At 58.8% G+C, this 21567-nt stretch overlaps 1 protein-coding gene across 3 annotated transcripts in view; it reads left to right on the top strand.

The window, feature by feature from the left end:
• Positions 1 to 21567, top strand: part of HIP1 (huntingtin interacting protein 1) — a 159517-nt gene that overhangs the window by 131049 nt on the left and 6901 nt on the right. For all 3 annotated transcript variants that reach the window (XM_044993519.1, XM_044993521.1, XM_044993520.1), the window contains exons 12-24: positions 363 to 460; positions 1764 to 1836; positions 3298 to 3481; positions 4800 to 4888; positions 5218 to 5334; positions 5627 to 5728; positions 6065 to 6259; positions 6777 to 6924; positions 16116 to 16202; positions 16907 to 17014; positions 17103 to 17239; positions 17586 to 17696; positions 18327 to 18385. In XM_044993519.1, the coding sequence (XP_044849454.1) occupies positions 363 to 460; positions 1764 to 1836; positions 3298 to 3481; positions 4800 to 4888; positions 5218 to 5334; positions 5627 to 5728; positions 6065 to 6259; positions 6777 to 6924; positions 16116 to 16202; positions 16907 to 17014; positions 17103 to 17239; positions 17586 to 17696; positions 18327 to 18385 (1508 nt within the window). The remainder of the gene's footprint in view (positions 1 to 362; positions 461 to 1763; positions 1837 to 3297; positions 3482 to 4799; positions 4889 to 5217; positions 5335 to 5626; positions 5729 to 6064; positions 6260 to 6776; positions 6925 to 16115; positions 16203 to 16906; positions 17015 to 17102; positions 17240 to 17585; positions 17697 to 18326; positions 18386 to 21567) is intronic.

The following is a 21567-nucleotide window of genomic DNA, read 5'->3' on the forward strand; positions in this document are numbered from 1 at the left end:
CCGCTGCAGTTGTCTGTCTGTCCGTCCCAGTCAGACCCCAGCTGAATTAGACTAGCTGCAGTAACCTGGTGTTTAATAAAGCAAGTAGAACTGCCCTCAGCTGCGTCAGGCTGCATAGAAGATAGGGGCCCGTGCCTGGTGGGAGCTGTCTGTCTGCAAGGGGAAGGGATAGCTGTCCCTTAGAGGGCCTGGGGCAGCTGCCGTTCTTGCTAAGGGGTGGGGTCCTGGTGTATGGGGGAGGGATCTTCTCTTGGGGGGGAGGGGGGCGCGCTGAGACGGGGGGCGGGGTACATGCGCCCCTGGCCATGTGCAGAGCAGCAGTAGGTTTGACTCCAAGGATCCGTATTTGTTTCCCCCTCCAGAGCTTGTTTGACAATAAGTTTGATGACATCTTTGGCAGTTCGTTCAGTAACGATCCTTTCAACTTCAGCGGTCAGAATGGGATGAACAAGGATGACAAGTGAGTGCTGGCTCAGGGGCCCCATAGCTGCTGGTGGGGCGTGTTCAGTGTCAGGGGAAGGAGCTGTGAATGCGGAGGCAGGGTGTGGGCCAGTTCTGTGGGGAAGGCCTGGGCCTCCCCGGGGTTGACTGGTGAGGGCTCTCCCGCTCTGGGGTTCATCTGTGAAGGGCGCTGAGCAGCAGGCTGAGCGCTCTGACTCTGGGCTGGCTCTGTGATAGGAGCTGGATGCCTGGCCGTAGGCTGGAACCTGGGCTAGGAGCTGAAGCACATAATCAGCAGCTGGCAATGGCCCCTGCACTTAGCGCAGCGTAGCCTCAGGCAGCTCCTTGTGGTGTTACAGGCAAGGAAAGGCTCCTCCAGCCCCAGACACTTGCCCCTGCGAGCTGGCAGTCAGCAGGGGCGGGACCTCAGTGGGTCATTTAGGAACAGCCCTGGGGTCCATCCAGCCCAGTATCCTGTCTCTGACAATGCACAGCTCCAGCTGCTGCAAAGGCTAAAACCCTGCAGGGGGCAGTGATGGGATAAGCTGCCCCCAGGGGAGATTCTCTCCTAACCCCGGTAGTTAGATTTGCCCATGCCCTGAAGCAGGAGGGCTGAGATCCTTTCCAGAGCTCTTGTTTGTGTTTACAGTTCTTCTCTGTATTCACATAACGGTCCAACCCTGTTTAGCTCTTGCCTTCAGTTCCATCTTATGGCAGTGAGTTCCACAGGCTAACAGTGCATTGGAGGACAATATACTTCCTTTGAACAGTTCTGAATCGGCCACCTTTCAGCTCCATTGAATGCCCCTGGGCTCTTGTGTTATGAGACCCAGGGAATAGAAGATCCCAGTCTCCCTCCTCTAGACCAGTGGTTTTCAACCTGTGCTCCGCGGACCCCTGAGGGGCCACAGACTGTCTGAGATTTCCAGAGGGGTCCGCACCTCCATTCGAAATGTGTTAGGTTGAAAATCAGTGTTCTAGACCATTCATTACTTTGTATCCCCCCATCCTGTCCTCTCTGAACTGTCTCTTTCTAAGGCAAACAATCCCGTTCTCTCTCTCTCTCTCGCTATGAGCGTTCCAGGCTCCTGCCTATTGCTTGTCCCTGAACCTCCTCTTCTTCTGCAGCATCCTTTGAGACACGGGGACCAGTGCTGCACGCAGGGTCCCAGGGGAGGGCACCCCTGGGTTCATGTATTGGCCTCATAATATTTTTGGTGTAATTCCCATCTGATCTCCAAACCTCCTCTGTGCGGGGTGGCAGGGGCATGGGCTAACGGACACAGCATGGAGGAAGCAACTGGTGTCATTCTCCTTGCCAGGGACCGGTTGATCGAGCAGCTGTACCGGGAGATCAGTGCGCTGAAGGAGGAGCTGGAGAACTTCAAGGCAGAGGTGAGTGTGTAGCGCGTATGATTCACGGTAACACAGTATGCAGGCTGTGCACTCTGTGGCCAGTGACGTGCAGATCTGGGACTCAGTGATGTGATCGCTGCGTCTCAGGGCAGGGTCGGAGCTGTTAGCCCGTACGTTGGATGGAAAACACGCAGGGCATATGCTGGGTCACACTGAACCAGGGGCCCAGCCTGGCTCTAGGGAGCACCGAGCTCCAGAGATGCCACCTTTCTAAGACGCTGAGGCTGTTACTCTGCCCAGGGCCTGCGCCAGGGATGGTATTTCTGCTCTCCCACCTTAGGGAGGAGCTGGGTTTCCTCATTGTCCCAGGGATACCAGTGCTGTCAAGTGATAGCTGCTTAGACAACTGCCAGTCAGGCACTGGCTTATGCTGAGTTGTTAAGGCTGAATCCCCACTGTGGCACTTCGAGTGCAGAAGGTGGGGGCCCACAACTGGTGTCGTTCTCCTTGCTGGGGGCCTGCAAGGATTTTAAAAATTAATACTGGCCACTCCAGGCTTGTATTAAACTCCCAAGGTTACAGCTTTTCTCTGACCTTGGCTGAGAAAGAAAACAAAGGAAATTACCTGTGGCTACCAGCTAATCAAACAACATGTGCACAAACCTCTTAGGACACCAAAAATCCAAAACCTGTTCTTTTTTTTTTTTTTTTTTTTTAAAGTAAATTTTATTAAAAACAAAAAGGAAGAAAATACATCTGGAACTTGGGCTTTTGCTAGATTTTAGAAGAGGAATTCAAAAAATTAAGCACCCAAAAGAGCTTTCTTGGGGGTTCAGCTTAAAGGTTACAAGCAAACAAAAGCATCTGGGGTTAGCACAAAGGAGATCCACAAGCCAAAATAAGAACTAAACCCGATCACTAAACATTCTAACTAAACAGTCCCTATTCAAATAATTTCTCCTAGATATGGAAGATGAATTTTCATCCCTGGTTAAAACCTTACACAGCATTGCTGCTCCATCCCTGCAGCCCAGAGAACAACAGACAAGGGGAAAGTTTCTTTCCCAGTTTTAAAAGTTCTACCTTCCCACTGGCTCTTTTGGTGAGGTGCCCACTCCTTTTCTTTTACCTGGTGGCTTGTTAACCCTTTCCAGGTAAAGCAAGCAGAGAATAGACACCAAGAGGGATTTTGCAGCTAACTGGCTGGCTGGGTGGGTGTCCATAAGGGAGCTCCCCCCTTCACTTATTACACGAGTGCTGTTGGTTTATAACTCACCACAGAATCCCTGCGTGCTGAGTGGCTCGTGCTTTTGTTAATGGGTTTCTTAGGAATTGTGGGTCTTGGGCACTTTGATTGGCTGGCCCAGGTCTAGTTAGCTACAGCGGTGTAAGAGCTGTGTTTCAGACTGCCCCTGCAAAGGGCAGCTGGCATTGAGGCAGCTGGGGCTAGGAGGGTGTTTGACCCACCCTGGCCCACTTCTCCCCCTTGGTAACCTGCAGAGCCATCGCCTAGGGGTGCAGCTGAGGGGACGGATCAGCGAGCTGGAGGCAGAGCTAGCGGAGCAGCAGCACCTCAAGCAGCAGGCCCTGGACGAGAGCGATTTCCTGCGCACCGAGCTGGAGGAGCTGAAGAAGCAGTGGGAGGATACTGAGAAAGCACAGAGGAGCCTGACAGAGATTGAGAGTGAGGAGAGACCTCTGCTCTGCTTCGGGGGCTGCCCCCTGAGTCCCCAGCCCAGCCTCTTCTGCAGGGTTGGCTGTAGGGGGAGCTTGCAGCTACTCCAGCCCCAGCCTCTATCAACAGGGAGTGGGGCAGGCTGGCTGTGGGGCGGAGCTCCAGGCCGTCCAGTCCCAGGCTCCCTCAGCAGGGGGTGCTGGAGGGGGGCAGGCTGGCTGTGGGCGGAGCTCCAGGCCGTCCAGTCCCAGGTTCCCTCAGCAGGGGGTGCTATAGGGGGCAGGCTGGCTGTGGGCGGAGCTCCAGGCCATCCAGTCCCAGGCTCCCTCAGCAGGGGGTGCTATAGGGGGCAGGCTGGCTGTGGGCAGAGCTCCAGGCCGTCCAGTCCCAGGTTCCCTCAGCAGGGGGTGCTATAGGGGGCAGGCTGGCTGTGGGCGGAGCTCCAGGCCATCCAGTCCCGGGCTCCCTCAGCAGGGGGTGCTGTAGGGGGGCAGGCTGGCTGTGGGCGGAGCTCCAGGCCATCCAGTCCCAGGCTCCCTCAGCAGGGGGTGCTATAGGGGGCAGGCTGGCTGTGGGCGGAGCTCCAGGCCATCCAGTCCCAGGTTCCCTCAGCAGGGGGTGCTATAGGGGGCAGGCTGGCTGTGGGCGGAGCTCCAGGCCGTCCAGTCCCAGGCTCCCTCAGCAGGGGGTGCTATAGGGGGCAGGCTGGCTGTGGGCGGAGCTCCAGGCCATCCAGTCCCAGGCTCCCTCAGCAGGGGGTGCTATAGGGGGGCAGGCTGGCTGTGGGCGGAGCTCCAGGCCATCCAGTCCCAGGCTCCCTCAGCAGGGGGTGCTATAGGGGGGCAGGCTGGCTGTGGGGCGGAGCTCCAGGCCATCCAGTCCCAGGCTCCCTCAGCAGGGGGTGCTATAGGGGGCAGGCTGGCTGTGGGCGGAGCTCCAGGCCATCCAGTCCCAGGCTCCCTCAGCAGGGGGTGCTATAGGGGGCAGGCTGGCTGTGGGCGGAGCTCCAGGCCATCCAGTCCCGGGCTCCCTCAGCAGGGGGTCCTGGAGGGGGGCAGGCTGGCTGTGGGCGGAGCTCCAGGCCATCCAGTCCCGGGCTCCCTCAGCAGGGGGTGCTATAGGGGGCAGGCTGGCTGTGGGCGGAGCTCCAGGCCGTCCAGTCCCGGGCTCCCTCAGCAGGGGGCTCTGTGGAGACCCATGTTTCACAGCTGGAATGGCTGTAGGAATGGGGTGACTCATTTGTCCCAGAGAGACGGGATTTTCCTTGGGAGACGTCCTTGCCACGTGTGTTCCCAGGCCGCTCATCCCGTGTGTGTCTGTGTTGCAGGGAAGGCGCAGGCTAACGAGCAGCGGTACACCAAGCTGAAGGAGAAGTACAGCGAGCTGGTGCAGAACCATGCTGACCTGCTGCGCAAGGTAGGGCCCAGCTCCTCTCTCCTTCATTCCACCCCTGCCAAGCCTCCTGCTGGCTTTGGGTCAGTTCTCATGCCCAGGAGTAGCAGGGATCTGCCACTGTAGGCCCATGGGCCATCATGCCCTGTGGAGAGCCAGCTCTGCTGTTATTCCGGAGGCTAGTGGGCAAAGATCCCCCGTGGGGAATCCCCTTCCCCTGCACCACACCAGGGAACAGGATTGTGCTCTGAGAGCAGGATGGGGCAGAGGTGAGGCATCGGCCTTGTCCAGTGACTGGGTGGGTGACGAGCAGGGGCTGACGCAGCTGACGAGTTCTTGCTGATGTTCCCCAGAACGCAGAGGTCACCAAGCAGGTAACGATAGCCAGACAGGCCCAAGGCGATGTGGAGCGGGAGAAGAAAGAGTTAGAGGACTCCTTCCAGCGCGTGAGTGAGCAGGCCCAGAGGAAGGTGAGTCCGAGTGTGCAGAGCGGAGCAGGGAAGGCCTGGAGCCTGGGGTGTCAGCTGGGGGTGCTGGGTGGATTAGAGCCCAGCGTGAGGGAGCCCGTGCAGTAGACAGGTCTACGGCGTTGTGCCCGTGGGACGGTACAAGCGAGGAGTGAGGGGAGAAGGCTGCAGATTGGTGATGTGATCAGATCCTGAGCTCTCAGCTAAGGTCTGCAGTGGGTAACAAACAGCCCAGGGGCAGGGAGTGCCACCCTGTGATGTGCACACTCAAGGGTTACTTCTGCTCTGTCTGCAGACTCAGGAACAGACAGATGTCTTGGAAACCTTGAAGAGAGAGCTCACAGCCAGCAAGCAGGAGCTGCAGGCCCTACAAAGCACCCTGCAATCCAGTTTGCAGGTGAGCGCGTGCTTCCCGCAGTGAGATCTCCTCCCCTGAGACTCGGTCCGGCCCCACGCCCTGGCTGGAAGCGTGCTGCTGGTGGAACAGCAGCCTGAGTGGGTTTCTACTGGCAAGTCTGGCTGTGCTCTCCCTGCCAGAGGGACGGGCTGTCAGGCTGCGCTGGGAGCAGTGCCAGCATCGTGGGCGGCAGAAACTCGCTGACCCAGCACACCGGGCTCTGAGGTGGTTTAATTTTGGAATATAGTAGGGGAGGAGGGATCCCAGAATGAGGGCACTTGGTCCACCCTCTTTTTTTCTCTCCTCGTTCCTCCCTCTGTTCCCTTTGCCCTGCAGTCGGAAGCAGAGCGTAGCACCAGGACAGCAGGCCTGGAGCAGGAGAGGGACACCCTGGTGGTGGCAGTGACCCAGCGCAGCCAGGAGGTGGCGGCATTGCAGGCCGAGCTGCAGCAGCTGAAGGACGCTCTAGACAGCGAGAAGGAGAGCAGCAGTAAATCGCTGGAGACGCTGCAGACCCGGCTGGGAGAGAAGGTACAGTACTCCTGTCTGCCAGTCTGGGGGTGCCCGAGGTGGACAGCAACATCCCGAGCACCCAGGGCACCCTGACTTCACCCAGCGCAGTGACAGGAGTCCAAGGGCAGCTCTTGTGTGAAATGCAGTAAAGCTAAAGCCGTGGAGCTGCGATCTGCAGAGGCTGCATGTCCCAGCATGCTGTGCGGTTGGACTCCTCCTTGCTTGGTTGCTCGGGTTAAGATGGAGCATTGCGCTCTAGGAACTGATAGCCCCAAAACTGTTCTTCCTTAAATGCAAAGATATGGGGAACACCCCATGGGTGTGGCGTTTTGGTCCCCCTCTGCCCCCTTTCCTCCTGCTGGAACTTGGAAGGAACTGGGGCCAGAGCAGCCAGGGATGGCCCTTGCTCTTTATTACATGGCTCTGGCGTGTCAGTGGCCTTGCCATTCTTGCCCAGAGCCTCCTGGGTGCCAGGGTGGCCTGGCTGGGGCTTGGGAAGGCCCTGAGCTCTCTCTTCTCTTTGTGTGTCCCTCAGGAGAGCCGTGAGCAGGCCCTCCAGCAGCGGCTCCTGGACGAGCAGTTTGCCTTGCTGCAGTGCACGGTGCAGGAGGCAGAGCAGATGGTGCAGGACTCCCTGAACCGACTCGATGACCCCGCCCACATCAGCTGCACGAGCTCTGCAGGTATGGCCTAGCTGCCCTGCCGTCAGGGTTGGGCTGGCTTCTCCCTCTGCGCTGGGTGTATCCAGCTGCACTGATCTCTAGCTGCTCTCACACATGGCGTGAAAGCTCTTATCAATGAGGGTTGGGTGCCACTCAGGGAGCACCGGCCTGGAATTCAGTCACAGCGTTTGGCTAGCCACTTGCCTCCCCTAGGGGCTGCTGAGGATAAAGCCTCGGGACTGCTCCCAGGCAGCTGAGCTGGCCCAGAGCTAGTGCCACTGACTGCAGCTTCCAGGGTCATAACGCCACTCACCCTCACCCAGGCGGTGCTTGGCCAGTGCCAGGTATTTCAGGGGTATCTCACCAAGTGTTCCATAGCTCTGGAGTTGCACTAGAGTGTGCGTGCACTCCTTGGGGTTTCCCAAGGAATTATTTGCTGTCCCTCCCTAAAATCTTCAGCACAGATGAGTGCAAAGGCTACTCCTGGGGTAATTCTGCACCTCTGCGTGTGTGCAGAATTCATGTTCCCTGCAGATTTCTTTGCTTCCCCGCAGAAAAATGACTTTCTGACAGGGAAGCAAAGGGAAGCTGCAAGAGCAGTCATGCCCCACTCCCTAGCTATACAGGTACATTGTTTCAGGCACCCAGAGCAGCTGGCGAAGAGGTAAATCACCACAGGGCTGGGGACACCCCAGCCAGTGGCTCCTACCCTGAGCTGAGATCAGCTGCTAGTCTCAGCTGGGCTGGAAGCAGGACAGGACGAGACTTCCTCTTCCCCTGCAAGGAGTGGCTGGGGCTGTGTCAGACCTATCCCCAGAAACCTCTCCCAGCTCCAGGAAGCTCAGCATCTTCCCATTTGCTGACCACATCGCTCCTCAACTGCAGGGGGAGGGGTCACTATATGGGGAGCTGCTCCCCCATGCATCTGAACCTCCCATACCCAGTGTGACAAAGTTCCTCCTCTACCTTGGTGGGTCCTGCACTTATTTGGCAGATTTGCTCACCTCAGTGATCTTCCCCACAGTCTGGGTCAACTCCTCCTGTGTCTGATCAGGAGTTGGGAGGTTTGGGGGGAACCCGGGCCCGCCCTCTACTCCGGGTTCCAGTCCAGGGCCCGTGGATTGCAGCTGTCTATAGTGCCTCCTTGAACAGCCGCATGACAGCTACACCTCCCTGGGCTACTTCCCCATGGCTGCCTCCAAACACCACCTTTATCCTCACCACAGGACCTTCCTCCTGGTGTCTGATGACGCTTGTACTCCTTAGTCCTCCAGCAGCACAGCCTCTCCCTCTCAGCTCCTGGTGCCTCTTGCTCCCAGCTCCTCACACGCACTTCCTCTCCTCTGACTCCTCCCCACCTGACTGGAGTGAGCTCCTTTTTAAACCCAGGTGCCCTGATTAGCCTGCCTTGATTGGCTGCAGGTGTTCTAATCAGCCTGGCTGCCTTAATTGGTTCTAGCAGGTTCCTGATTACTCTAGTGCAGCTCCTGCTCTGGTCACTCAGGGAACAGAAAACTACTCATCCAGTGACCAGTATATTTGCCCTCTGCCAGACTCCTGTACCCCACTGGTCTGGGTCTGTCACACCAGACACCCCCGTCAAGCCTCACCCCGTACACCCAGAACCTCCCTAGCCCTCCATACCTGAACCCCACCCCACTGAACCTCAACCCCTGCATCTGGAGCCCCCCTGCACCCAGACCACCCCCCATTGAGCTCCCTGTACTCAAACCCTCACCCTGATGAGCCCCACCCCTCTGCACCACTGGGAGCCCCCACATCCAGACCCCCACACCACTGACCCCCAGCTAGCTGCACCCAGACCCCCACCCCACCGAGCCTCACTCCCCCAGCACCCAGATCCCCCTGCTGAGACCCTCATACCTAGAGCCCACTGCTGATCCCCAACCACCTTCACCTGGAAGCCTCTGCAGAGACCCATTGCCCCTGCGCCTGGAACCCCACCAACAAGCCTCTGTGCATCCAGATCCCCCCAAACCTAGACCCCCCATTGAGCTGCCTGCACCCAGATTGTCCTACATAGAATTTTCTCACCCCACATGTGGATCCCACCACACTGAGCCTCTCCACACTTGGTCCTGCCTGGTTGAGCCTGCCTGCCTCACACCTGGTACACCTGGCGCAGCGGGGCAGGACCCCAAGGTGTTTCTGGGGCAGGCCCAGGGCTTGTGCTTTGTCAGGGTTGGGTGCAGCCTCACTGCCGAGTCTGTGTCCCAGGGGTGGGGAGGCTGCAGGGTGATCTCCCATCTTCATGCAGCCAGTGGCCTGTGCTCCCCACTGCCCTGCTGAAGCCTCCACATTTATTTATTGACAAATAAAACTTGCAGAATTTTAAAATACTGGGTGCGGAATTTTTAATTCTTCTTCGAGTGATTGCTCCTATGCGTTCCATGTAGGTGTGCGCGCCGCGCGTGCACGGCTCTTCGGAACATTTTTAGCCTAGCAACACCGGCGGGCCGGCTGGGCGCCCCCTGGAGTGGCGCCGCTATAGCGCTAGTTATATACCCCAGCCGGCCCGTCCGCTCCTCAGTTCCTTCTTCCCTCCCGTGACGGCAGTTGGAACTGTGGAGTGCTTGTCGTCCTCCACTTACCTAGCTCACCTTGGTTCTAGTTTGTATTTAGTGTATATAGTTAGTTGTTAAACTGAGTTAGTTGATTAGTTAGTAGTTAGATTAGGGGGAATTAGGGGGGCTTAGCCCCTCTTTTCCCGTCCGGTGCGGGCGTATGCCCAAGACACCGGGATTCAAGCCCTGTGCGGCTTGCCAGCGGCATATGCCCGTTGGGGACCCCCACGACGCCTGCCTTCGTTGTCTCGGCGAGGGACATCGACCAGATAAGTGCCTCATTTGCAGGTCGTTCAAGCCGCGAACTAAAAAGGAGCGGGACATTAGGTTGCGGCAGCTCCTTATGGAGTCGGCGCTTACCCCTGCGGTGCCGACTCCTCCGGCTCCGGCGTCGTCCTCGGTGCGGAGTGCTCCAGCGGTCCCCGGCCGGTCCGGTACCGAGACTGTTAAGAAGCAGCCGGCACCGAAGCCCCGGCACCGTTCCCATTCACCATCTGGGAAACGGAAGCCTAAGCCCAAGGCTGTAGACTCTGCTACGCCGAGACCATCGGTCCAGCAGCCAGCAGCGGCGCCTTCGGCACCGTCCGTGACAGCGCACGGACCGTGCGCGGTACCGTCGACTCCGGCACCGGCTGGGCCGTCGAGTCCGGTACCCCCGCGCTCCCCGGTGCAAGCCGTGGTCGAGCTGCCTCTCCCGTCCACGCCCGAGACGTTCTCGACGGCGAGGGAGCTCATAGAGCTAACAGAGGCACCGAGCCTCCGGCCCCCGGCACCGCCGGTGCGGGCTGTTCCCTCAGCGGGTAAACCGGCCATGGTACGACCGGCCACCCCGGACAAATGGGATAGGAGGCGATCCAGGTCCCGCTCCCGGTCTCGATCCCGGAGACGGTCACCTTCCCGCCGTTCAAGGTCACGGCACCGGTCTCCATCACGGTACCGCTCTCCTTCTCGGCGCCGGTCGCAGTCCCGGTACCGCTCCTCATCGCGGTACCGGTCGTACTCCCGGAGGCATTCCAGGTCCCGGTCCCGCTCTCCGGACCGTCGGCACCGAGGGAGGTCCGAATCCCGGCACCGCTCCCGATGCCATTCTCGAAGCCGCTCCCGTCGACGATCGAGATCGCGGTCGACCTCCCGCTACTCTCGCGGTCGAAGGTCCCGCTCCCGCTCCCGGCACCGAGACGATCGGCACCGGTACACGGCACCGTCCACGGACAGACTGGTGGCATCGACGGCGCAGTCTCTGAGCGCCTCTGCCCCCCCGTGGCCTTCCCGCCAACCGTCGGTCGCTTCACACGACGGCAGCGGTGCAGATTACCGCGCGGACCCTCAAGGACAAGACCTGGGTCCCCAGCAATGGGGTTTCTGGACCCCCTGGGCGGGTCACGAGTCTCAAGGCGCCCCCTTCCTCCCGCGACAGGGGCCTTCTGACCATGGGGTGCCGGAAGCCACCGTCAGCAGGCCCCCTCCTTCGCCTCCGGCTGAGGTTCCACCGCCGCCTGTGCAGACGGAACATCCTGTAGAGACGGCGACCTCACACCCCATGGACGAGCCTCAGCCTCTGCCTATCGGTCAGGCCCACTCCTCGTCTTCCTCGCCCGACGAGGCGGTGGCGGGATCCTCGTCATCCGATCCCCCGCCGATTGACTTACGTGCCCATCAGGACCTCCTTCTTCGGGTGGCACAAGCAGTTAACCTTCCGGTAGCGGAGGTCGTCGAGGACGAGGACCCGATCACTAATGTGGTCGGAACGGAGGCCCCCATGCGAGTGGCCCTACCGTTTGTTCGGACGATCCAGAAAAATGCCACCACACTTTGGCAGTCCCCGGCGTCTATCCCTCCCACTGCCTGTGGAGTGGAGAGGAAGTACTCGGTACCCCCGACTGGGTACGAGTACCTATACACACCCGACCCCGGACTCCCTAGTGGTACAGTCCGTGAATGACAGGGAGCGAAATGGGCAACCTGCGCCGGCTCCTAAGTCTAAGGACGCGCGCAGGATGGACCTCTTGGGCCGCAAAATATATTCGGCTGGCGGCCTCCAATTACGCATAGCAAATCAGTTGGTTCTCCTGGCCCGCTATGCTTACGATAACTTCGTAGCCCTCTCTAAATTTACGGAGTTGGTTCCAACATCCTCCAGGCAGGAGTTCTCAGCTTTGCTGGAAGAGGGCAAGAAAGCTACCAGGTCCTCCATTCAGGGTTCACTGGACTCTGCAGACTCCGGAGCCAGGACCTTGGCATCGGGAGTGACAATGAGACGGATCTCCTGGCTGCAATCATCCACCTTGCCGCCAGAGGTTCAGTATACTCTGCAAGACTTGCCCTTCGATACTAAGGGCTTATTCTCGGAGAAAACGGACTCCAGGATACAGACCCTTAAGGATGGGCGCATTGCCATCCGCACGCTAGGCATGCATACGCCTGCGACACAACGGAGGCCTTTCAGGCAACAGCCCTTTCGGCCGTTCAATCAATCCAGGTCTCGGCCGGACAATACACGCCGGGGCAGACTAAACCGCCGTAGGCCATCGGGCAATCGGCGTACCCAGTCCCAGGCGCCTTCCAAGGCCCCCCAAGGGCCGAAGCAGGCGTTTTGACGGGACGCACGAGGACGGCCCAGCAGTCTCTTCCCCGGATCCTTCCCCATTATTTTTCAATCGTCTTTCCCACTTCCTCCCGGCGTGGTCCCAGATTACATCGGACAACTGGGTGCTACGCACGGTAGAGTCTGGTTACCATCTCCAGTTTGTTTCGCCCCCACCCTCCCACCCACCCACCCCGTCCCTCTTCAGGGACCCCTCTCACGAGCAAGTCCTCCTACAAGAGGTCGAGTCTCTGCTGAGATTGGGTGCTATAGAGGAGGTGCCGAGCGATATGCGAGGCAGGGGATTTTACTCCCGATATTTCTTAATCCCCAAGGCGAAGGGAGGCCTACGACCCATACTCGACCTCCGAGAGCTCAACAAATACCTTGTCAAGCTCAAGTTTCGCATGGTAACCCTGGGAACTATCATTCCCTCCCTGGATCCGGGAGACTGGTTTGCCGCCCTCGACATGAAGGACGCGTATTTTCATGTCGCTATTTACCCTCCTCATCGGCGGTACCTGCGCTTCGTTGTCAACAATACGCACTACCAATTCACAGTGCTGCCTTTCGGCCTCTCTACAGCGCCGAGGGTATTCACCAAGTGTATGGCAGTGGTGGCCACGGCCATCCGCCGTCGTCGGATACATGTCTACCCCTATCTCGACGACTGGTTAGTCCGAGGACCATCCCGCCAACTGGTGGCGTCCCACATGGCCACGGTCCTAGCCCTGTTTCAGCGTCTAGGGCTCATGATAAATGCCGAGAAGTCGATGTTGACCCCCTCGCAAAGAGTGGAGTTCATCGGTGCGGTCCTAGATTCCAACTTGGCCAGGGCCTGCCTGCCCCAACCTCGGCATCAGTCTCTGGTCTCTCTAGTTCGAGACCTACAAGCTTTCCCACGGACAACAGTGCGTTCCTGCCTCCGCCTTCTAGGCCACATGGCGTCATGTACGTTCGTCACTCAGTACGCGAGGTTGCACCTTCGCCCATTTCAAATTTGGCTCGCGTCAGTGTACCGGCCCCACCGCGACTCCATCGATATGGTGGTCACGCCCACGAAGCCAGCACTCGCTTCGCTCACTTGGTGGCTGGACCCAGCAGTCGTGTGTGCCGGAGTCTCTTTCCGCCCTCTTCAACCATCGGCCACTCTGACCACGGATGCGTCAGAGCTGAGGTGGGGAGCGCACCTAGCCGACCTGCACACCCAAGGCCTCTGGTCACCCCGAGAGCTCTCCCTCCATATCAATGTCAGAGAGCTCCGAGCGATTTGCCTCGCCTGTCAAGCCTTTTGCCCCAGTCTCCAGGGGCGTTGCATCGCGGTGTTGACGGACAACACAACGGCGATGTTTTATGTCAACAAGCAGGGTGGAGCCCGATCTTCTCCGCTGTGCACGGAGGCGATGCTACTGTGGGACTTTTGCATAGCCCACTCCATTCACCTAGTGGCGTCCTATCTTCCAGGGGTGCAGAACACGCTGGCCGACCGTCTGAGCAGGTCGTTCCTGTCCCACGAGTGGTCCCTCCGCCCAGATGTGGTTCACACGATTTTCCGGAGGTGGGGGTTTCCCCGGATAGACCTGTTCGCCTCCAGAGAGAACAGGAAGTGCCACCAGTTCTGCTCGCTCCAGGGTCGCGCCCCGGGCTCCCTGTCGGACGCATTCCTCTACCCCTGGACGGGTCACCTTCTGTATGCCTTCCCTCCGTTCCCACTCGTACATCGGGTGCTTCTCAAGCTTCGGAGGGACAGAGCCCGCCTCATACTCGTCGCTCCGGCCTGGCCGAGACAGCACTGGTACACTCTGCTGCTCGAGCTATCGGTACGAGATCCCATCCCTCTGTCCTTATGGCCGGACCTGATAACGCAGGACTTCGGCAGGCTCCGCCACCCGGACCTGCAGTCCCTCCACCTGACAGCCTGGTACCTGAATGGTTGACCCGCGCGGAGCGGACCTGTTCGGCGGCGGTCCAGCGGGTCCTGCTGGAGACCAGAAAGCCCTCCACTCGCTCGACCTACCTCTCCAAATGGAAGCGCTTCGCCATATGGTGCGACCAGAAAGATCTAAATCCATTCGTCGTCCCTATCCCAACGATACTGGACTACCTCTGGTCGCTTAAAGAACAGGGTCTGGTGGTCTCATCGTTAAAGGTGCACCTGGCAGCGATATCGGCCTTCAGGCCACCCGTCGGTCACCGATCCATCTTCTCCGATCCTACGGTTTCCCGCTTCCTCAAGGGTCTTGAGCGTTTGTTCCCGCCAGTGCGGGCCCCGACTCCGCCCTGGGACCTGAATCTGGTCTTGGGCAGGCTCATGGGACCTCCCTTTGAGCCCATGGCTGTGTGTTCACTGCTCCACCTGTCGTGGAAAACAGCTTTTCTCATCGCAATAACCTCAGCGAGGCGAGTGTCCGAGCTCCAGGCCCTGACGGCTGGTCCTCCGTACACCATCTTTCATGCGGACAAGGTCCAGCTTCGGCCTCATCCGGCCTTCCTCCCTAAGGTGGTGTCAGCCTTCCATGTAAATCAGGACATTTTCCTTCCCGTTTTTTTCCCGAAGCCTCATGCCTCGAGTCGGGATCAACAGCTGCACACCCTGGATGTCCGCAGAGCCCTTGCGTTCTACATACACCGGACAAAATCCTTCCGGCGTTCGCCACAACTGTTCATAGCGGTTGCAGAACGTATGAAAGGCAAGCCGGTCTCCTCTCAGAGGATTTCCTCATGGGTCACCGCATGCATCAGAACTTGCTATGAGCTGGCGGGGGTGCCAGCTGACCGTCTTACCGCTCACTCCACGAGAGCGCACGCCTCGTCTGCCGCCTTCCTGGCCCATGTTCCCATCCAGGACATCTGTAGAGCGGCCACCTGGTCCTCTGTCCACACCTTCGCCTCCCACTACGCGTTGGTGCAGCAATCCAGAGACGATGCAGCCTTCGGCTCCGCAGTCTTGCACTCTGCCACGTCTCACTCCGACCCCACCGCCTAGGTAAGGCTTGGGAGTCACCTAACTGGAATGCATAGGAGCAATCACTCGAAGAAGAAAAGACGGTTACTCACCGTTGTAACTGTTGTTCTTCGAGATGTGTTGCTCCTATCCATTCCAGACCCACCCTCCTTCCCCACTGTCGGAGTAGCCGGCAAGAAGGAACTGAGGAGCGGACGGGCCGGCTGGGGTATATAACTAGCGCTATAGCGGCGCCACTCCAGGGGGCGCCCAGCCGGCCCGCCGGTGTTGCTAGGCTAAAAATGTTCCGAAGAGCCGTGCACGCGCGGCGCGCACACCTACATGGAATGGATAGGAGCAACACATCTCGAAGAACAACAGTTACAACGGTGAGTAACCGTCTTTTTTTTGGTGCAGAATGTGCTCAGGAGTAAAAGGAGGGGGAGCTCCAGCGCTAGTGTGGGGATTTGGCTGAGGGCAGAAATCGGGAGGCCAGGAGCAGGGGTGGGTTGGGGGCTCCCAGGAGCCCTGTGTTCATATTCTGCCCCAGCCTGCAGGGAAGGTTGGGGTGACCGCTCTTCCCGTGATGGAGTCCCCCGTCCCCCCCGCACTGGGGAGCCCTGTCGGAGGCGACAGCTCCTCAGGGCTCGCAGTAACTCTTCTGGAGAGCAAACGTTTGGTTTTGGAAAGGGCCCCAGTGCGCTGCAGTCCAGTATTCCCAGAGGTGGGCAGACTCCCTGCAGGGCCTTTCCCTTTGCCCTCGCTCCGGAGCGCCCACGCCGAGTGCTGTGCTCTGCTCCGGCAGGGGCAGGAGCACAATGCAGCCAGCTGGAGCCGACTGGCCGTGCGGCACTGCCTCCCTCTCCTCTGGTTTTCAGGGGGTTTCATTGTGTAACTGGGGACCCAGGGACTGGATCGCAGAGCCCAGCCCCTCTGGGCAGCACGCTCCACTGCTCAGTCTGGGGGCTGCTTGTAACTCCGGGGCAGGCTCCCTTGGGCAGTGTTGGCAGCACACGGATGGGCAGGGGATGAGTCTGTGTGCAGCCCCGGACTCTGCGCAGGCCGCTGAGTTCCTTCTGGGTCTCTCTTGTGTGTGCAGATTATCTCCTGTGCAGAACGTTGGCTGCCTCCGACTGCATAGAGCGGCTCCAGGGCGCGCATGGCAAATACCTTTCCAACCGCTCAGGTGAGAGAGCTGCGGGCTCACAGTGCACCTTCCTCTGCCCGTCGTCGCCCAGGGCTGCTCGGGGCTGAGGAGTGCTGGCAGAGCGAACGGTGGGGGCTTCCACAGGGATCCCTCGAGACGATCCCAGCCTCCCTCCTTCCAGACGTGCCAAGCCCCAGACCCCGCAGCCCACGGGCCAGCCGACCCCCTTGGAGCCCTGCTCGCAGCGTGTCACACGATGCACTTGACCCTTCCCGCAGCACCCAAGAAGCAAAGCAACAGCAGCCCTAGGATCCCCTGGCCGCGGCAGGGCAGCAGCTAGCTCAGCTGCAGGGCAGACTGGGAAACTGAGTCAAGGGGGGCTGGGCTGTAGTTCCCGAAGCCAGGGCACAGCAAGGCCACGTGCACTGGGGCTGCACACGCCCCCCGTGCCTGTACTGGCCTGACGCTGGCCAGCGTGTGCACACACGGCTGCTGCGGACATCGTCCTGGGAAGGGGATCTCTGAGCTGCAGCAAGTGAGCTCAGGGCTGGGTCTGCGCCTGCCTCTGGTGCCTGGAGGGAGTGAGGAACGTACCTGCTCAGCTCCCTTTGAATCTGACTCTCAAACCTGCGAGTCTTGTTTGCCTGAGAGACTGAGAGGGCAGCGATGGGGCTGGTTGAACCACTGAGGTGGCCGGTGACTTAGCAGGGGCCCTCTCCCCGTTCTGTCTCCTTTGCCCGCAGATGTAAGCAGCCTGCTGCCATGCGTGGCCCTGTTTGCCCATCTCATCAGCGACACCATCTTGCAGGGCAGCGCCACCTCCCACATGGTCCCTATGGAGCCTGCTGACTGTAAGTATCCCCGCCGGGGCAAGGGGCTGGGGCTGTTCCCGCTGGGCACTCCTGCCTTCCTCACGGCTCTTGCCCGGCCTGCTTTCAGTGCTGTCGGAGATGTGTAAGCAGTGCGGGAGCGAGGCCCTGCGCTACCTTGGTGCCCTGAAAGACGAGGCCTCCCTGGGGGGCGCCGACTGCACCGCCGTCAGAAACTGCCTGAGCCGGATCAGCGCCCTCGGAGAGGTGAGAGGGCCGGGGGCTGGAACGAGCTGGAGGCAGGGGGGCCTGTTGCGTACTGAGCGGCTGCGGCCTGGGACAGGGCCACAGGAGACTGACTGCTCCAGAGTGAGCAGCAAGCAGGGGCTTGGGAGGATCCCTCTGGGCGGGGGTGAGAGTCTCAGAGAGGCAGGAGATACAGTCCAAGAGGGGAACTCCTGGGACAGGCGTCTGCCCTGCTCTGCTCCCCATCCCCCTCTGACTTGGGGGGGCTGCCCTGGCAGGCTGGGGGCTGTGTCAGTGTGTGCGGCCTGCCTTTCAGCCCTCCGCTGCCCCTTCCTGCTCAGTTCACTCTCCCGAGTTCTCCTCCCAGGAGCTTCGGCCCAAAGGCCTGGACGTTGAGCAGGAGGAGCTGGGGGACCTGGTGGACAAGGAGATGGCAGCTACGTCAGCAGCTGTCGAGACGGCAGTTGCCAGGATAGAGGTGAGTGGCTTGGGCGGGGGGACAGGAGGGACTGTTCTTCATGCGGCTTCACTCCCAGCAACCCCTGCTCCAAGGTGACTCAGACCAGCAGCCCCAGGGTCACCAAAGCAACAGCCAGGGCCACACAGACACCACGGAGCAGGCTCCAGCCAGTCAGCAGCCCACACAGCAGCCGAAAGCTGCACCACCAGGAGCCTCCCAGACTCCTGCTTGTCTCAGGGAGCTGCACCCACTGGAGGTCGCTGACCAGCCAGGTGGTGTCAGAGGCTGGAATCTGGTCTGTTCCCTTGTGGGCCCGGGCACCACAGGCTAATGCTGCACTGGCAGAATCGGAGCCATTGGAGGGCTGCTCCAGACCCGTCTCCCATCTCCTGCCCCCTCGAGCTCTGGGCAGGTGTGCAGCCCAGTGCCGTCAGCTCAGGAGAGCGCTTGCAGGTCGAGCTGCAGGAGAGCAGTGGGGCGAGGGCTCTCAGTCACAGCGCCTGGAGCTGGTCCCCATGTGGGGTGATAGGGGAGCTGTGGGTGGCTTGGTAATAGATGAGGCTCTGCCTTGTCCTGTGTAACCGGGTGTCCGCGCACGCGCACACCCTGACGGTGAGTTTCACAGCATGGCTCTGTCGCTCTAAACAGGATATGCTCAGCAAGTCTCGGGCTGGGGACACCGGGGTCAAGCTGGAGGTCAATGAGAGGTTAGTACAAAGCCAAGATCTACCCCTGCTTGCTGTCTGCAGTCAGAGCGGCTCCATGGGCTGGTGCTGTGAGCACAGGGACTGCAAGGTTCTAATGCCAAGCCCACCACTGACTTGCGAGGGGACTGCCTGCCTGCCTGCCTCTGCAAACAGGGATTGCAGCCCTGGCCTGGCGCCCAGCGTGGCTGGCAGGGCTCCTGCCTGGGAAGCGTGGTGCAAGCGCTGATTCATGCTGAGCCACAGTCGGACCATTAAAACGTCCCAGTCAAGCAGTGAAAGCAAAGGGAGATGCTACATACAACAGGAGGAACGGCCGGGGGAAGGGCCAGCGGTGCTTGCAATAAAGACAAAAGCGCTTGGGGTTTCCCACGACCTCGCTATGTTCCAGGGAAAGTGGGGAGGCTGTCGGGGGGAGTGTGCTCCCCCCACCCCGCAGGCCCACCGCCCTGGGTTGCAGCGCTGGTACCGCCGCAAGGCACACAGTATCCAAGCCCCGATGCCCACACGGCCAGGCATGTAGCCACGATCTCGCGTCGCTGTTTGAGGGAGAGCCCTGTGTTTGCCGGCAGCACTGGCTGTGGGGGAGCTGCCCATGCAGGGCACCAGAACAAGGCCTAGGCACCCTCGACCCAGTGGGGAATTGCACCCCAAGGGAACGAGCGTGCTCCCCAGAGCGCCTGCTGGCCGGAGCCCTCCTCGCTTGCAGCGGGCTGAGGCCAGAGGGCACTGAGGAGCCTGTCGTGTAGGGAGGGTGACATTGCCGGGTGCTCGCCGTGCTTGGGAGAGCTGTGCCCAGCAGAGGAGCTCCATGGGCGCTGTCTTTCCTGCCAGTCTAGCTGCTGGGGGAGTGGGGTCTGTGGAGCCATGAGGGTGTGACTGGGAATTAGTTTCTTACCTAGTTGTAGAGATGTAGGACTGGAAGGTCCTCTGGTGCAGCCCCCTGCACTGACCAGCCCTGACGGGGGTTTGTCCACCCTCCAGTGCTGGGGATTGCACAGCCTCCCTGGGAAGCCTGTGCCAGAGCATAACCACCCTGAGGGTTAGAAAGATTTTCCTAATATCGAACCTAAGTCTCCCTGGCTGCAGATTAAACCCGTTGCTTCTTTTCGTTCCTTCAGTGGATGGAGAATGACTGAGCACCGACCTCTATAGCAGCCCTTAATGTATTGGAAGAATGTATCAGGTCCCCGAGTCTCCTTGTCTCCAGACTAAACACGCCCAGTTTCTAACCTTTCCTCACACATCAGGTTTTCTAAACCTTTGAGCATTTTTGTTGCTGTCCTCTGGGGTCTCTCCAGTTTGTCCACATCTTTCCTGAAGTGCAGGGCCCAGACGTGGACTCAGTGTTCCAGCCGATGCCTCCCCAGTGCTGAGCAGAGAGGGAGAATTACCTCCTCGGTCTAACATCCAACACCCCAGAATGAGACTCGCTCCGTCACATTACCTCCTATTCAGTTTGTGCTCCACTGTAACCGCCCGTGCTTCCCAGCAATCCTGCAGCCTAGCCAGTTAGTCCCCACTTTGCAATTGTGTATTTGATTTTTCCTTCCCAAGTGCAGTACTTTGCACTTGCCCCTATTGAATTTCATCTTATTCATTTCAGATCAGTTCTCCATTTTGTTTTGAATTCTAATCCACAGAGAGCTGGTCACCTCCTCCCCATACCGTGCTGCAGAGTGCAGCTGTCTGGGAGCTGACCTTGTCTGTGAAGACAGAGGCAAAAAAAGCATTGAGTACACTAGCTTTCTCCACATCCTCTGTCACTAGGTTCCCTCCCTCATTCAGCAAGGGGCCCACACTTTCCTTGACTTTCTTCCTGTTGCTAACATACCTGAAGAAATCCTTCTTGTTACTCCTAACATCTCCGGCTAGCTGCAACTCCAAGTGTGATTTGGCCTTCCTGATTTCACACCTGCATGCCTGAGCAATACTTTTATACTCCTCCCTGGTTATTTGTCCAATCTTCCACTTCTTGTAAGCGGTTCTTTTGTGTTTAAGACGAGCAAGGATTTCACTGTTAAGCCAAGCTGGTCGCCTGCCATATTTACTTTTCTTCCTACACATCGGGATGGTTTGTTCCTGCAACCTCAATAAGGTTTCTTTAAAATACAGCCAGCTTCCCTCGACTCCTTTCCCCGTCATGTTATTCTCCCAGGGGACCTTGCCCATCAGTTCCCTGAGGGAGTCAAAGTCTGCTTTTCTGAAGTCCAGGGTCTCTGTTCTACTGCTTTCCCTTTTTCCTTGTGTCAGGATCCTGAACTCGACCATCTCATGGTCACTGCCTCCCAGGTTCCCATCCACTATTGCTTCCTCTACTATTTCTTCCCTGTTTGTGAGCAGCAGGTCAAGAAGAGCTTTTCCCCTAGTTGGTTCCTCCAGCACTTGCACCAGGAAATTGTCCCCTACACTTTCCAGAAACTTCCTGGATTGTCTGTGCACTGCTGTATTGCTCTCCCAGCAGATATCATGGTGATTAAAGTCACCCATGAGAACCAGGGCCTGTGATCTAGCAACTTCTGTTAGTTGCTGGAAGAAAGCCTCGTCCACCTCATCCCCCTGGTCTGGTGGTCTGTAGCAGACTCCCACCACGACATTACCCTTGTTGTTCATACTTCTAAATTTAATCCAGAGACTCTCAGGTTTTTCTGCAGTTTCATACCGGAGCTCTGAGCAGTCATACTGCTCTCTTACATACAACGCAACTCCCCCACCTTTTCTGCCCTGCCTATCCTTCCTGAACAGTTTATATCCATCCATGACAGTACTCCAATCATGTGAGTTATCCCACCAAGTCTCTGTTATTCCAATTACATCATAATTCCCTGACTGTGCCAGGACTTCTAGTTCTCCCTGCTTGTTCCCCAGGCTTCTTGCATTTGTGTATAGGCACTTAAGATAACTCGCTGATTGTCCCGCTTTCTCAGTCTGAGACAGGAGTCCTCCCCTCTTGCAGTCTCCTGCTTGTGCTTCCTCCCGGTATCCCACTTCCCCACTTACCTCGGGGCTTTGGTCTCCTTCCCCCGGTGAACCTAGTTTAAAGCCCTCCTCACTAGGTTAGCCAGCCTGCTTGCAAAGATGCTCTTCCCTCTCTTCGTGAGGTGGAGCCCGTCTCTGCCTAGCAATCCTTCTTCTTGGAAGACCATCCCATTGTCAAAGAATCCAAACCCTTCTCTCCGACACCA

This window comes from Mauremys mutica, chromosome 19 (assembly GCF_020497125.1).
Source record: "Mauremys mutica isolate MM-2020 ecotype Southern chromosome 19, ASM2049712v1, whole genome shotgun sequence".
Classification (NCBI taxonomy): domain Eukaryota; kingdom Metazoa; phylum Chordata; order Testudines; family Geoemydidae; genus Mauremys; species Mauremys mutica.